Source organism: Taudactylus pleione, unplaced genomic scaffold (assembly GCF_031769625.1).
Source record: "Taudactylus pleione unplaced genomic scaffold, aTauple2 ptg000128l, whole genome shotgun sequence".
NCBI classification, from domain to species: Eukaryota; Metazoa; Chordata; class Amphibia; order Anura; family Myobatrachidae; genus Taudactylus; species Taudactylus pleione.
Genome location: NW_028284530.1, coordinates 4,851,294 through 4,868,841, shown reverse-complemented (window position 1 = coordinate 4,868,841; position 17,548 = coordinate 4,851,294). Strand labels below are relative to the sequence as shown.

General features: G+C 44.8%; 1 protein-coding gene across 10 annotated transcripts in view; it reads right to left on the bottom strand.

Moving 5' to 3' along the window:
- RAF1 (Raf-1 proto-oncogene, serine/threonine kinase) overlaps window positions 1-17,548 on the bottom strand; it is a 129,314-nt gene that overhangs the window by 33,844 nt on the left and 77,922 nt on the right. For 7 of the 10 annotated variants that reach the window (XM_088472703.1, XM_088472701.1, XM_088472704.1 and 4 more), the window contains 2 exons: window positions 16,879-16,981; window positions 2,669-2,826 (listed from right to left, as the gene is read on the bottom strand). In XM_088472703.1, the coding sequence (XP_088328829.1) occupies window positions 2,669-2,826; window positions 16,879-16,981 (261 nt within the window). The remainder of the gene's footprint in view (window positions 1-2,668; window positions 2,827-16,878; window positions 16,982-17,548) is intronic. The other 3 variants (XM_088472702.1, XM_088472705.1, XM_088472707.1) reach the window with 1 other exon arrangement.

Here is a 17,548-nt window from a genome sequence, read left to right as displayed (position 1 = left end):
TCTTCTAGAAGGGTGCTATTTAAATGTTAAGTAGAATCTGATTGGTTACTATGGGCAACATCACTTAAAACTCACTTCTAAAAACTCTCACTTTAGTAAATGTATCCCTTAGACTCTACATAGGAAAATTATGCAAAACAGGCAATATAGTCCAGGTTAGAATATATAAAAGGAACAGCACTTTACAGGTTATTATATCCAGAGAATCAACTCATAAGACAGGCAATATAAATCAGCCAGCTAACAAAATACACAAGAATATCTCAGAAGACAAGCAATAGAAGCCAGATTGAAATAAGCACAGACAATACCAGCTAGGTTATAACACAAACCATATATTACGCAGAGCATAATGTTCAAGCCATTACAAGTTACACAGTGACACACAAGAGCTTTTAATGTTCATCTTCCAATAGTAATACATTTATTAGGAGTGTGCCGTCATATTCCCTTTAAATCAATAAATACACATCATGGGTGTACATAAATGTACAATCACACATTGCCCTATGGTAATCCAGTTATCACAAGAAAAACAAAACTGAAATATCAGACAGACACAAAAAACATAGGGGTCTATGGGCTCGATTCAATTGAATGCGAATTAAATAGCGCTGGGAAGGAACTCCCGGAGCTATTCAAATCAGCGAGCAGGGGTGAGAGCAGAAATCCAACAAAGTACAGGTGCGATGCGGTTTTCTGCCCTTAACAGCATTGCGCCGGCAGTTTAGTTGGAGAATGCCCGTTCTCGCGACTAAACACCATGTTTAAGGCGCGAGGGGCATGAGAACAGGCATTTCCCGACCTAACAATGTGCAGAATTGAATAGCTCCGGGAGCTCCTTCCCACCTCTATTTAATTCCCGCTCAATTGAATCGAGCCCTATGTACTAAGTCTTGGAGAGAGATAAAGTGGACGGAGATAAAGTACCAATCAATCAGCTCCTAACTGATTTTTCAAACACAGGGCCGTATACAATTAGCTGCATGGTGTACTTTTCGCCGACATCGCTGGTTTGCAATGCGAAAAAGTATTGCGCGCATCCCCGCTTATACCGTATTAAATTAGAAATTGGCGAAAACGCGACCCAGCGAAACTGTAATATGCGAAAAGTACTGTCAGATTTGGGGAAATCAGCCTGACACCCCCCCAAAAGATGCACTGACATTAGGGTTCACTCTAGTTACCCCCAAATAGGCCTGCTGACGGCATTTGGGGTACTTAAATGGTCTCAATAGCTGCTATTTAGCGTCTTTGTAGAGGTGGTGAAGAATAGCATTTAGCAGGTTTTTTGGGAGAAAATAACTAGTCCCAGCAAATTTGGGGTACATGAAAATTGGAGCTAGCATATTTTTAAGTTGTTAAAGTGAAGTTTTAAAAATCATAAAATTCCACCTGCCGCAAACACCTGCAAACTTAAAAACACCTGGGGCATCCTTGGGGACCCCCGGGAGTCTATTTTACTAGTTTTTAAGCTTGTCCCCCAACTTTGGACTTTTTAGCCCCCAAAACGAAAGTACTTTTTTGGGGTGATCTAAGGACACAACTTTTTTTTGATGCAGTTTACCTTTGGGGGACTGTCCCAAGGGTGCAGGGGGGTTCCCACAGCTTTGCACCCCAAAATCCCAATTCTGCACTTTTTTTCCCTGACACCTATTCATAGGCGAAAATTTATTGCAGGTCCCATTGCATAGAGTTTCCGCACCGGCGAAAAGTCTTTGGAATTGAATACGGAGGAAACGTTTCGCATGGCGAAATTACGTCACCAGCTAAACTTTTCCGCAGAAACGGACTTATCGCGGCTAATTGAATACGGCCCACAGTCTGTAAAGTGACAGTTAGGAGCTGATTGGTTGGTGCTTTATCTCCATCCACTTTATCTCTCTCCAAGGCTTAGTACATAGACCCCCTAGTACCTGTTAAATACAAAATAACATCTATGCAGACTCACGAATACGTGATAGCCGAGCACATAGCACTGAAATGTATAGATGAAATCTACTATTTACACAAGCGCCTGCACCCTATATAAGCTCCAGCCAGTACAGTAGATCTACATTCAGTGATACCGTGAGGGTAGATTTGTGCTGTGAGCGCTTCATTTTTGGTTTCTTAGAAAAAGTGCCGGGTCAGGATCCTTGGCGCGCTTATGTATCTAAACCCTAACACGTAGCATGCTAAAGGCCTGGGTGGTCTTATAAAAAAAAGTCCTTGACGACAAGACAGGAATTAGAAAAAGACAAATAGTAACAGATGATAGAATTACTCAAATCCTTTTAAGATTTGATGAAATCCTGAACATATGCTAGAAATTAATCAGATAATTATTTACATTCTACATACATGTGTGCTGGCGTGGTTACATAGCCCTGTTCAAGAGGAAAACTCCCTTTGTGTACTTTCTATTCCAGCATGATAAAAGCCTGTGGTAATTAGTTGGATGAAGGCCGTGTTTATGCACTTTGCTCATCCCACTGTCATTTCAGTTACAATAATATAAGTTTGTTTAAAAATAGAATAAACTGGTTCATTGAGTTGTTTCCCAAGAGCTGGAATCTCTACTGATGCAATTGGCTGACATTTTCCGAGTTGCACGCTTTCTATAGTGACAGAAATGAAGCAGCCCGTCGGGCTCTAGAAATGGGTCATGCCTACGGCGCTCACTCACAGCCGCTGCCAGATGTTGCTCCAGTCCAAACACATGGTCGGGACCTTGGTGCTGCAGTGCTCGTGAAATTTGTATCCACACGTCTGACACCGAAAACCGTTCAAAAGAAACTTCTGGCAGATGTCACAGAAGGCCAGCTTTAGGAAAGTCTTTCGTACCTGTAATAAAAAAGTCACGTGGGCCATTAATCTAAAATTAAAGTTTTTCCACTGAGTTACTTTCTTCTTTTAAAAAAAAAGTCTTGCTTGTCTACAAAGTACAATTGTACATTCATCATTTATAATAAAAAAAAAAAAAAAAGTAAAAACCAGTAATAGTAATTAACATTGGAGTTGGTAGTACATATAAATAGATTTATTTCTACTCAACTTTCTCACATTTAAAGTGGCAGAAAATGAAAATGACCAAACCGAATTTTACACTGCATCAGTTTTGCCTGGAATAACTAATTATTTTATGTGCCCAAGCAAATTTTCTATTACTGCATGAGTCATGCACTATTGCACTATAGATGCGTCATACACTATTGTTGCAGTCGCACCAAACAGCCCCATGTGACTGCTTGCGCAGAGCGTCTTTTTCACCTGTAAATTGCAAATAGATGCAACAATACCACTTCAGACTGCACTGATTCATTTGATTTATGACACTTCTATATCTTTGTGCGACGAAGTCTGAATCTGTATACGAAGGGCTACGATGCAGCAGCCGTGGCTTTTTTCCACGCCAAGTTCTGTGTGCTTCATATACAGATTTAGTTGCAAGTGTTACATATCAAATTAATCAGTGCAGTCTTGTAAAGCAGTGTGTCACATCTGTTTGCGACTAAGACTTTTGGGCGGAAAAGACACTTGGCGCAAGCAGAGACACATGGGATCTTGGCAGCTCACTTGCACCAGGTGTCTTGCGCGGCATAGAGTAATGTTAGTAGGTATATGAGGACACATATGTAGCATACAGTATATTCTATGAGCATTGCATAGGTAACTTTTCCATACTTTATCCTACTTTTTATTTAAATTCTGCATCTTTATTAATACTAAACCACTTGCCTGGGCTGGTCGCATTAGATGCAACCACCCCAGGCTGGTCTTTCGCTAACTTCCAGCAGCCATCAATCTCAGAGGGACCTCCCTACCCCACTGCACCTGCTGCTTCACCTCCAATTTGTCCCAATCACTCAGTGGCATCACAATGGGGGTGCATGCCGCAACCGGGTTTCACCTCCTGAGGGGTGACACCAAAGTGCCGACTCCTTAGTGACAAGAGCTGGGTGCTGCACTGTAGCATTATGTGACACAATGAGGGAGCTGGCACGGCACACAGACTGGTCCCCGGGGGCAGCCCGCACCTCTGGGACCCCCGGAGTGACTAAAACGGGGGTTTGGGCCGCAAGGCCACTCCCCCTTTTTTGCCGCTGCACGCACTACAACCCTCGCTGCACTGGGTGTCGCAGCAGGGAGGGACGCCACTGAGATCACTGCTGGCCAGAGTGATCAGGTTTACCCGATGCACACCCACCCGGCAGTTTCAGGGCAATAGAGACTGCACGTTGAATGGAGCTGCAGCTTCTCTCCTGCTACAGCACAGCAACATCACTCCTCCTCCTACTAGCTTCAGTGGAGACTGCAGTCAGCACTAGAAGCACAGCAGCCACGCCCCTCCCCCAGTGTGTCCCAATCACCGTGGCCAGCAGTGATCGGGCAGCAACATCACTCCTCCTCCTACTAGCTTCAGTGGAGACTGCAGTCAGCACTAGAAGCACAGCAGCCACGCCCCTCCCCCAGTGTGTCCCAATCACCGTGGCCAGCAATGATCGGGCAGCAACATCACTCCCCCTCCTGCTGGCTTCTGTGCAGGAGCACAGCAGCAGCAACTCTGGCCTGAGTGCATGGGCGTAGCTACCATTGGTGCAAGGGGTGCAGCTGCTATGGGGCCCAGAGAGAAGTGGGATCCATCTTCCTTGTCAAAAGTAATATACATTTTTCACCATTGGGTGGTACATAGGGGCCCTTATAAACTTCTGCTATTCAAATACCTAGTTACACCCCCTGTCATGCAGGTATAACACTGATGAAGATCAGAGATTCACCAAGGAAGCACCAGCCTTCATAAACATTTACAGATGTTATATAAATGTAGCAGATAGGGCCCAGAGCTGATCTAAGCTACAGCCATCTCCAGCTGCTGCCTGAATGCATTGTGATGTCACAATGCAGGTCACAGCCCTATATAGAGGATGCCCAGCTACTGGCAGCCATTTTGTGGTGATATTGTGTCTTACATTGATACAGAGTAGTTCCTGCTTTCTTTAAGCAACTTTAGATAATGACTACTGATAAGGACTTTGGATTACATCTTCCAATAGGGTCCTGATCAACAACATCTTCAGAAAAAGAATTTAAAGAACATCTTCAGGTAAGAACTATATAACAAATGTTGGCCTGTCACCCTTTACCCCTTCCTCTATTTTATCTGCAGTTTTTAATTTAGAAACAATGGATAAAATAAATTACTCATCTGATATGATGCTGCATGACTTAAGATGGATCCCCGTAGTATTGGATAAGTGTGTACCCAACTCCAGACCAAACTGTTGACACGCTCCAGCTGCACACCTAGACGCAGATTCAACGCACAATATACGCCTACACAGCTGTCCAATTTTGCAGTAGACCTCAGATCTGCTAAAAGGATTGTGTCACCGTACACATTCTTTCAATCTTTGGCAGACCAGCTGCCACTAACAGGCAAGGGTGTAGCTACAGTAGGTGCAGGGCGTGCTGCTGCTACAGTGTCCGGGCCGCCTCCCTCCACTGAGTTACACTGCCATCTCCTAAGCCCTGGCCTTTCTACTCTCACCAGGGCATCAGCTGTCACTGGCATGGTCGTCACCGCCTCGGTCTCTCCTCACTAAGTAATGTATTAGTGAATCATGACCCTTATATACCATGTTATATCAAACAATTGGGATTCGGGAGACTATGCAATCTCAAAAAAAAAATAAAAAATATTATATAGATAGAATATATATATGCTTATAATACTTACAATATGCTAATCAAAATTCATTTAATCCTGCATGTCACCTGAGTAGTCAGTTTAGTGCAAATATTAGATATTTTACAATCAAAATGGATACACTGCTAAATAATTTACACAGGGGAGCCCTGTGGAAATTTTACTAAGGGGCCCCCATAGTGTATGGCAATAAATCATAGAGGTTACCAAACATTTAGTAATTCGCTAATCTCCCAACTTGCTTACTGAAACCCCCTCCTGTCACTCCCCCTCACCCATCTATCCCCACTTTAATCCTAAATGCCGCTAAATAACTGATCTTCCTCTTGCAGCTCCACATCTGTCAAACCACTCTGTAAATACTCCAGAAAGCAATTTAAATTATTCAGCCTCACCACCCCATCACAATTCTCATTTTGAAATAACCCTCTTGTTAGCTCTACCTGACCTCTGGTAACAATATGTCACTCCTGCCTACAGGACTTCTCTGGTGCCTCTACCCAACACACAGAGTTCCATACAATGACCTACCACTCTCCCGTAGGCCTCAAATCTTTCAAACGCTTTCTGAAAACTCAGATCTTTATTAATTCATCCTACACCCTTAACTACAGACACTAGTGCAACCCTCACAGCTCCCTAATCTCCTCTCGTTAAGCTGTGCCCTCTTCCGATTATGTTGTAAACTCTCGAGCAGGGTCCTCACTACCCTTTGTTTTCATGCTTGCATTTATTTTGTCTACCTTGTATAGCATGTTTTAGGTTTCCCGTTTTTACCATTGTCTGGTACTGCGGAACAATGAGGCACCATACAAAACAATTATAACTTTATGTAATATGCAGAAGACAGTGCAGATATTTTAACTTAATGGACTGTTTCCTGGCCTCCTTTCTGGACACACTGGGGGTAATTCAATCAAAAAGTGATATAGGTGTGATGCAGGCAATGTGCCACCGGGACACGGATTATGTGCACCCTGCACATTGATTGTACCTCCTGCTGGCATATGTGTATTGTATGTAATGGTTTTGCCCCTTTTGGCTTTCATGGGCAATCCCCTACCCCAGGGTTTCTTATACTACGCCATTACAGTCCATGTTTTAAAAGAAATCCATGCATGAGTCTAGATGGTTAAATCATATTGAGTAAGGTACTAATTAAGTAACCTTTGCTCAAGCATGGCTATCCTTAAAACCTGGACTGTAATAACGGAGTTTCAGAAACTGTGCCTAAAGCTAGGTACACACTATACAATTATAGGAAAATCTGTAGCGTCTAATAAAAAATTGCATAATGTGTAGCACAGATATTGGGGCTTTCAATTTGCCGAAAAATCACCCCTTTTGCCGCCCCGAAACCCCCCCCAAAAAACGGACAGTGTGTACCTAGCTTTACCCCCATCCACGGTATGACATTTATGACAGTCACTGTTCAGTATGCCACAGCCAAATGGGACATTTACAAAAGTATAAAATTGTAATAAGGTATTAAACATTAAGGGGCAGATTAAATTAGCCGCTGTCTTTACTGCGCGGCTTTAGTTATAGGTATAAGTGCCCGAAGCTATTAAAATTTCTGCCTGCGGTAAGCCAGCGACTAGCTTCTAGGGTGCATTTAATGCAGATTTTTCCTCACAGCTCCAGAGGCTGTGAGGAAAAATCTGCGTTAAGTGCACCCTTGGGGCTAGATGCAGGCTTTCCGCAGGAAGTAATTGAATACCTCCAGTATGTAACCCGGGGTCTAAAGCTATTTGCGGGCTTATATATCAGGGGATCTCAACTCCAGTCACCAAGTACCCCGAACAAGTCATGTGTTGTGGATTTCTTTAATCATGCACAGGTAAGTTAATTTATTTAGTTGAGTTAGCAATTATTCCACCTGCTTCCACAGACAGAAATCCTCATTACAGGACCTATTGGAGAAACTTGAGGGTTGAGAACCACTGCTCTATAGGCATCGCAGTGACTCAGTTGTCAGCAAATCGTTGCTGAATCAGGCCCTGTATCGCTATTCTGCAAATACGCACACAACGCAGTTGCTAATATCAGTGGTGATATGTACATTTTGCATTCGCATTGCAGACGCAGCCTAACATAAGGACGCCTACTTCCCCTTACACACATCCGTATACTTTGGCAATATAGCGAACCAATTGGTAACGTCGGACCCATATGCACAGTTAAGGCAGGGTCAGACCTCACTCAGGAATTGCTAACTTCAGCGCACGCTATAAGACCTCAGGCTACGTATGGTATCGCAGTAGATAATTTATGCATGCCCCTGCACCACCACCAAAATGCACTGGCACACCTGCGTTCGCCTGCCCACCCCACCATCACCACCCACAAACGCCACTTCCTGTCAATCACTCTGCGTCACCAATGCGATCGCAGCAGCTGGTTCACGCACTGCGATGCATGAGCAGTGTGAAACAATCGGCCGATTGCGTGCGTATTAGCAACTGTGATCCTTGTTGGGAACAGCTCTGGCTCTGGGATTTTCAAGAGAACTTGCCAAAGAACAATGTATGATTTCAGAATGCCACCATTTGGCCTTTAGTGAATGGAACTACAAAATCATACAGATTCCTTTTATGGTGCAAGGAAAACTTTCTATTATGCAAAGCTAGCTGGGATACCCGGCATTGCCCATGTTGAAGACTGGACCCTGAAGTATACCTGCAGCCTTTGTTTACATTGTCCTCGCCTATAACCCCATTCCATTGATCCTGAAAAGGACCCCACTTTGCTCAGAGCCATAGGGCTCTGAGCAAAATGATGCAAATTCAGGCTCTGGTTGGGTAGCGAAGGGTGCGAGATGCGGTGCCGGCGCATGAACGCCGTTGCAACGGCACATCGCACCCTTCGCACCTAATAGGATTGACCCATATGAGGTTACAAAGATACTTTTGTAGCTTTCACACAGGTTTTTGGCGGACTGCCAATTTCCACATGAGCCAGTCCTGGAACCTGTGTAATTTAAGGGATTGTGTCACAGTGTGTGGCCCTGACAAAGTATGAAGCTAGACAAAAACCTAATCCAGGTCAAACTACACCACCATGCTAAATTTGGTGGGGCTAGGTACCAAACTCTGGCTGTGCATAAAGGACAAAAAGACAGACAGACAGACACCCTTCTTGCTTATTATATAGATAAGTATCTAGTGGGGGACATAAAAACCGATGCACATGCAAATGTACAAAGTGGTGACAAACCATAACAGCCAGCCAATTCCTACAGTACTTTGTACAAAAAAAAAAATGCATCATGCTCCAAGATATGGAACATGACACATCCACCTGACAGCCAGCCGGTTTGGCCAAAAAGATTATCTTGAACTGAAGAGGGCACTTTATCATTTACAGCACAACCCCCTGATCATACATCGGGGAGAAGCGGTATCAGCGCGCATAACGCATAATCTCCCCCACTGTCATGTTTGTGGAACCAGCTTTGGATGATGTGTGCTTTGTGACATGGTGCATTATCCTGCTGGAGGTAGCCATGAGAACATGGGTAGATTGCTGACAAAGAGACACACATGGCCAGGAACAATTTCCAGGTAGGTTGTAGCATTTAAATTACATTCACTTGTTGATAAAAGGGCCCAATGTGTGCCAAGGAAACTTTCCTCATACCATTACACCACCACAACTACAACCAGCCTGAACTGCTGACACAAAGCAGGATGGCTCCATGTGGTCTACACATCTTATGGTGTTTTGTAGCAGAAATCTAAAGTAAACAGCACAGGTGACATTTATTCCCATCATTGTTGGAGAGCCTGTTCCCAATGTAGCCTCAGTTTCCTGTGAACCTGGTGTGGTCATCTGCTGCTGCAGCCCATCCCCTTCCAAGATTTGTTGTGATGTGTTCAGAAATTCTATTCTACTTACCACTGTTTTCATCATGGTTACAGATGTGTCCACATACATCTATCCTCCTTGCACATTAAACAGTCCTTCTAGTCGCACATGCCTAGATTCCGTGTGCGACTGCGGGAGCATCTGCATGCAAAATGCTACGCTACAATGTCACAGCCGCTGACGCTGTAACGTAGCATTTCACATGAAGATACACCAGCAGTCGCACACAGAATATAGGCATGCAGCATATAATTTTAGTCAGCAGAAGCTGCTTCTGCGCCCTATTCGCATTTGAAGGGAAAAAGTCGCAGAGTATACTCTGCGCTACCGAGTCACATGACGCTTACACGTTATGTATAACTATAACTTACCATTGACAACTCTTTCTTTGAGGTCCATAGGATCCACAGGGATATCATGGGTATAATGTGGTTGGATTGATCCAGGCACCAAACAGTTAAAGCTTTCAGCTCCCAGGACGCCTCTGGTCCTCCTCCACATATACCCCACCCCTGGCCACAGGAATTCAGTTTTGTAAACAAGACCAAGGTAGGAGCAGGAAGAACAATCGTACACCAGAAACACTCTCATACAAGAAGAGGGAATCCGTGAACCGAAAAAAAATTACCCAATGCAGCCAGGTGCCCTGTGGACCTCGAAAAAAAAAAAAGTGTCATCAATGGTAAGTCTACCAAACTTATTTTCTTCTTCAGATTCCATTGGAATCTACAGGGATACCATAGGGATGTCCTAAAGCAGTTACCCTAAGGATGGGGACGCTCCTGAGCAGAAAGGAGAACTTGTTACCCAAAGGAAGCATCCTGAGATGCAAAAGTATCAAAAGGCGTAGAACCTGAGAAAAGTGACCACGTGGCTACCTTCGCAATTGCTCAACAGAGGCACCACGACTAAACACCCATGATGGCCCTACAGACAGAGTAGAATGTGCTGTCACCGTGTTTGGAACAGGGAGATCAGCCTGTGTGTATACCTGAGAGATAGTCATACGTAACAATCTAGCCAGAGTCTGTTTGTTCGCTGGCCATCTCATTTGTGAAAACCACACAAAAGAGTATCTGATTTTCTTTAAAAAAAAAAAAAGAGTTTGCACGCTGCAGATACGGAAAGCACGAACTACATCCAGGGAGGCTTCACCCACAGAAAAATCTGAAGCCTGAAAAGCTGGAACCACAATTTCTTCATTCATATGAAAATGGGACACTACCTTGGGAAGGTAACCCTCCCTTGTACAAAGAACAGCTCTATCCTGGTGAAAAATAAAAAATGGTGAGTAACAAGAGAGCGCTGCCAAGTAAAAGACTCTGCATGCAGAAGAAAAATCTAGAAGAAAAAGGTGTCTTTGCTGTCAACCATTTCAAGTCTACAGAGTCCACAGGTTCAAATGGGGGAGCTTGTAGCTCCTTGAGAACCAAAAGACAAATCCCATGGTACTACCGGTGGGACAAAAGGAGGCTGAACTCGGATAGCCGCCGGAAAAAAAAATTCTAACATCTGGTAAAGAAGCAATCTTTCTCTGGAACCTGACTGACAGTGCAGAAACCTGCACTCTCAAAGTGTCCAGATGGAGACCAAGGTCTAATCCAGCCTGGAGAAAAGTCAGTACCCGGAAAACCCTAAACACCTTAGGGTCATATTTTCCGTGGGAACACCACTGACCAAAAGAATGCCAAACTCTGTAATAGATGCGGGCAGAGGAAGGCTTTTGTGCCCTAAGCATCGTTTGAATCAGAGCTGGAGAAACCCTTGGCTCTTAAGATGGAAGACTCAAGAGCCACGCCATCAAAGACAGGTGAGGTAAGTCCAGATGCAAGCTATGAGATCCGGCCATAGAGGAAGAGGGTACAGACTGTCTATGGATAGAACATCTGGGCCAAGCAGGAGCCACTAGTATTACTGTTCCGCCTTCCTGCTTGAATTTCCTGAGAACCCATGGGATGAGGGAAACCAGAGCAAAGAGATACGCCAGCTTGAAGTCCCATCTTACTGCTAGTGCGCCCATGACAGCTGCTGAGGGATCTCTGGTCCTGGACCCGTACCTGGGGACCTTGTGGTTGTGATGTGATGCCATGAGGTCTATGTCTGGTAGGCTCCATTTGTTCACCAGAAGTTGAAAACCTCCAGGTGGAGAGACCACTCTCCAGCGTGTATGTCATGGAAGACTTAGGAAGTTCGCTTCTCAATTGAGGACTACCGGGATGAATATTGCCGAGATCGCTACTGTGGTCGCGTTCTTGTTGTCGGACTGGATCTGGACCAGCCTGCACTGGAGGTCCTGTATCACAATGAGTGCTTTGTATACTGCTCGAAGCTCCAGAATATTTATGGGCAGATGACTTTCCTGATTTGCCCATCTTCCCTGAAAGGTGTGATGACCTGTCACTGCCCCCATCTGCTAAGACTGGCGTCCGTGGTGAGAAGCACCCAATTTGGAATCCAGAATGGGCGACCTTTGTCCAGGTGATCCTTTTGTAGACATCACAAACCTCTGGAGTGAGAAGAATCCTCTGGGACCTTCGATGATACTGTCCGTTCCACCTGAGAATCAAATTTTGCAGAGGCCTGGAATGGAACAGAGCATATCCCACTATGTCGAAGGTGGATACCATAGAAACCAGGACCTGCATCGCTGACAGAATGGATATCTTCACTTGCGTATTCGCGATGATATGGCCATAATCTTGTCCTCTGGCAGAAACACCCTTTGTGCCTGAGAATCCAGAAGTGCCCCTAGATGTACCATCTGCTGTGTTGGAGAAAGAGAGGATTTCTTCCATTTGATAATCCAGCCGTGCTTCTGTAGGCAGGAAATGGTCAGTTGGAGATGGTGTTGTAAAACAGCTGGAGACTGTGCCAGTATCAGAAGGTCGTCCAGATGTGGTAGTATTCTGATTCCCTAACGCCTGAGATAGGCCATCATAACAGCCATTATTTTGTTAAAGACCCGAGGGGCCGTTGATAGACCAAAGGGTAGTGCCTGAAATTGGTAATGTTGCAGGACATCAAACCGTAGAAATTGTTGGTGGGATGGCATAATAGGCACATGCAGATACGCATCCTGAATGTCCAGGGAAACCATAAAATCCCCAGGCTCCATTGCCAAAATAATTGACCGAAGAGTTTCCATACGGAACTTGGGTTTTTAGATTTAGAATAGGGAGATGAGACCAACTCGGTTTCTGAACTAAAAATAGATTGGAACAACCCTTCCTTGCTGAAACACAGGAACTGGGATTATCATCCTTGCCTGCAGCAGGGAGTAAATGGCCTCCTAAAGAGCCAAGGCCTTGATCGCATCTGATGGGGGATTTGTACCCCCCCAAAAAAATGGGGAGGATGCCTCCGGAAATTGAGGTCATACCCCTGAGAGACCACTTCTCGGACCATGGCGTCTGTTGTTGTTTGATGCCAATAATCCGCAAATTGAAGAAGGCCCCCGGGAGGAGGGATCCCCCAGGAGGATGCCTGCCCCATCAGGCAGAAGGTTTATCGTCTGGCTTAGAAGCTGGATGTCTGGCCGGCCCAGACCTCTGTAGCCTGCTTGTTCTGTAAAAACTAGACTGCCTGGAAGAAGACTGTTCCTTTGCTTGTCCCTGAGGATGAAAAGACCGAAAAGAAAACTGCCTAGACTTTAATGTAGCTGTAGATGGCATATCTGCAGTTTTTGAAGCTGCCAGAGTAGCTATTAGCTTATCTAACTCTGCCCCAAAAAGTATATTTCCATAGAAAGGTAAGGATTCCAGAGCCTTCTTTGACAGTGTATCAGCTTCCCAGGACCTTAACCAAAAGGACCCTACGAGCCACCACTGAGGCTGCTGATGCTTTAGAAGCGAAGAGTCCTGAATCTATTGCAGCTCCTCCCAAATAGGAGGCTGCTTCCCGTATGTGGGAGATATATGTGAGCTGTTTTCTGGAAGCATCTGGTAAAGAAATCTCCAATGCCCCAGTCCATTCTTCAACTGCTTTGGCTACCTAAGCCCCAGCCATACCCGGATGAGTAACAGCTCCAGATGATGAACATATTGCCTTAAGACAGTTTTCCCATCTGTAGGATCATTAAGAGAAGATGCTGACGGAATAGGCAACGTAGCATTCCTGACTAAGTGTGTCACATGAGCATCCACAGTTGAAGGGACTTCCCACTTAGTACATTCAGAAGCTGGTAAAGGATACAACGATGCTAATCTTTTAGTAATATAAAACCATTTATCTGGGTTACCCCATGCCTCTTCCATAAGTTCAGTGAGCTGCTCGGATTTCGGAAGCTCAGCTTTTACTATCTTCTGGTGTTTACACACTGGAGCCTTCTTACTAGGAAGCTGGTTCATCATCCTGTATATCTAGGACGAATTTGACCCCCCTTACCAAAGAAGGAACATCCACTGTAGAAGGATGGTCCTCCTCTGCCGAGCTAGACCACGAAGAAGATTCCTCTGATGGTGCGTCTGAAACCATATGCTGAACAGACTAATAAAAAGATAACTTCCGTTTAGGTGCCTTAGTGGCTACCGGTCTGCTCGCAACAGCTGACTGACTTGAGTGGGCATAAGCATCCATCCAAGAAGGATGTATAAGTGCTGCAAACATAGCATGCTGTGGGTACCCCATACAAGGAGGCAGCATGGGAGTATCCATACGATCCACAAACTGCTTCATTACCTGAGACAAGGACACCCAAGATGGCTCCTGTACAGGGACTGGTATACTGGACTTGTGAGCACACAAACCATCCTTTATATTGTCCTGACAGGAGAAGCCCGCCAAACAGGATTTACATGAAACCAGCACAGGGAATTCCCCCTCCTGATTCACTTTACTTTTTGACATATCAATTATAAAAGTAACAATGCAATGTAATGTAATGCGACAGCCTTCACAAATAATAAGTAAATGTAAAGTATAGAGGAAAAACCTCCATACACCTGTAACAGAGGGATGAGAAGAAAAACAGTGATAGTTACAACTGACAGTCAGAAATAAAAGGCAGTATATCAACACAGCAGCTAGCAAACAGTCACATTCAATGCATATGTAAATTTAGTTGCAATTGGCTCTGAATCAACTACTCAAAACACGATGCTTGGTAGGCTATAGAGCACTATATACCTGACCCATGGGAAAGGTATACAGGGAAACTGACCCAAAACCTCCTGAGACCAACAGCTACAGCAGCGCACAGATAGTGGACTGAGCGTCTCATATACATGAGGCAGGTAGGAGGAGTGACCTAGACGTGCAAAAACCTTTGAAGGAACTGCGTCTGGGTCTGCGGAGGAGCTGCCGGGGGAGAGCCTACCTCCCCTAAGCTGCATCAACCAGCCGGGTACGCTGGCCTCATCGCAGCAGAAGAGTCTGCTGCCGATCCACAGCGTCAGACGATAAGGTCCCGGTGGTCTAGTGAGGATGTGGACACTCCGGGCTCTCACTGCAGCGGCTTCCGGTGAGTCTCCAGAAGCAAGGACTGCCGCGCACGATTCCCCATAAGCAAGGAATCGCTTTACCTGACATCTCCGTGTGTCAGGTTGCAGTCTGGGCCCCAGCATCGCTGCTAGCAAGCTCTGCAGTGACCCGCCGAAATCACCATCCGTTACTGGTGTTGCGGCCCGGCGGAGGTAGACTGAGTAGCAGTGCATGTGCCTTAATTCAGAAACTCAGCACTGCTAACTCAAACAAACATATAGAAAATAAAACAGAAAATCAAAGCTTAGGACTGCCTGTTACAACAGTGCATCTGAATCCTGCCGCACCAAGCGAATAACTTAATGCCTGTGGGCAGGGGCGGGGTATATGTGGAGGAGGACCAGAGGCATCCTGGGAGCTGAAAGCTTTAACTGTTTTTATGGCTGGATCACTCCAACCACGTTATCCCCATGGTATCCCTGTGGATACCATATAGAAATATAAACTCCACAGGTAGGATCGTGGTGGGAATTGAATCCAAGACCATCAGGGCTCTCTGTGGACAGTCACTGCCCCATGGCACCCTGCAGCCACTAACGCTACTGCAGAGGCGTCCTCAGTGTATAGGGGCACAAGGCAGGCAGTCTGTGGAGCTGCCAGGAGTTTCCTTAGGATACTTTCCGAGCCCGGTGGTGGAGCTGACAGCCCCGCCTCCTATATGACACATCATGAAATCATGTGTTTAGGGGCTGGGGCCGGCAGAGGGCAGCATAAAGCCCTGCACTGCCGTTGATCACACCACCTGTGCTGTCCATGGCATGAGTTACTGCCACATGATTGAATGATTAAAAATTAGCATTAGCTAGTAGGTAGGTGTATCCAATATAGTGGACACTGAGTAGGGATGGCCATTGACCATCGCAGGTTAACAGCAATTGAGAGCCCAATGATTTTTTTCTTCTACCACGATGCCAGGGGTGAAGGAGCTTAGTGTTGCGCAAAGCCCTTCCTCCTTCCCGATTGGGCCGCCAAGTTCTGCCTCATTCAGTGCAGCTGCATTGATGGCTGGTGAAGGTTTGAACCATCAATGGTTTCTCATCATCAATGTAAACTACCGATGGCATCATCGATTATAGACCAGTCAATGGCCATCCCTATCACTGAGTGTTAAAAGTTCTGCCTTAGCATGTGACATTAAGTTGCTTTCAAACATACAAACTTCTCCAAAACAAGGACAGAGTTCTGTGTTATGACACTTACATGTTCCTGTGAGCTTAGAGCATGACATGGACCTGTACAGATACATGTGTATAGTTACAATTACCCAGTGCGTGGAGCATTCATTAAGAGGCTGCAATATAAATTTCATTACCAGGAGCCAATTCTTTCGGATTATGAAAATATTCTTCCTAAGGAGACTATCTTAGAAATCTCCCTAACTCATCGCATACATATTCATTATAACATATTGATGCAAGTCACAGTATTCTAGATAACCTTGTTTCTCGGCATAGTGGTCTCTATTGTACCAGTCATATGATTGTTCAGCCAACATTACAGGAAAGGTTATTCCTGGAGCAGTCCAGCTAGTGAGCAAAAGCTGAACAGTTGCATAACTTTACCAAGGAATCTCCTGGGAACACAACATTTCTCAGAAAGGGTTGTACTTGTTCCACTACAAGTGCTCTATAACACATTAATGCAAGCAACATTTTAGTATGATGTGCCTTTGTACACCTATAATTAATGTAATAAAGATAAACCAAGTTTTTCATGGAGAAATGCAATTCACAGACCACATCTATAGGAAGAAAATATTTAAGATTAGTCAAGGTCATCAGAGGAAAAAAAAAATGATATTGAACAGATCATGAAAATCATAGAGAACAAAACAACGGACTTACAAAATTATGGGTTGTGAGCGGAACGTGATCCAAGAAATCCACTTGCAGCTCTGCCCCAATTAACGACATGGCGTCTGTGCTCCAGTCCAGCCGCTGCTTCCTGCTAGAGCATAAGACACGTAAGCATAGCAAAGAGCCCCTACCAAAATGTTCTGCATCTTCCTACAGCAAAAAAAGCTTCTTTGTGCAGGGGTCGTGGCTTTGTTTTAGCGGTTTACAGATTTAAATTTGTAACAGAGCTACACCCAGTTGATAGGAAAACCTCAGTCTAAAAAACAATCTCCCTTTTGTCATCCAAAACATATTACTAACTGGCGGGAGAAATATATATATATATATATATATATATATATATATATTTTCAATCCATGAGGCAGAGTGCATGTCACATAAGTCAATTTCTATATGCGACCAAGAGCCAGCACATCCTATTGCATTTTAAAGATGCACAGTTTAGCAAAAAATTTAGAGTTATGTAAGAACTTACCTTTAAGTCTCTTTCTTCGAAATCCATAGGGTCCACAGGGAGACCTTGGGGTGTAGGTGGTGGGAACCAATCCGGGCACCACGCAGTTAGAGCTTTCAGCTCCTAGGATGCATTGGGTCCACTCTCCCTATACCCCGCCCCCGAGCCACCTCAGTTGGTAAAAAGCCAAAGACTGGTGGAGGA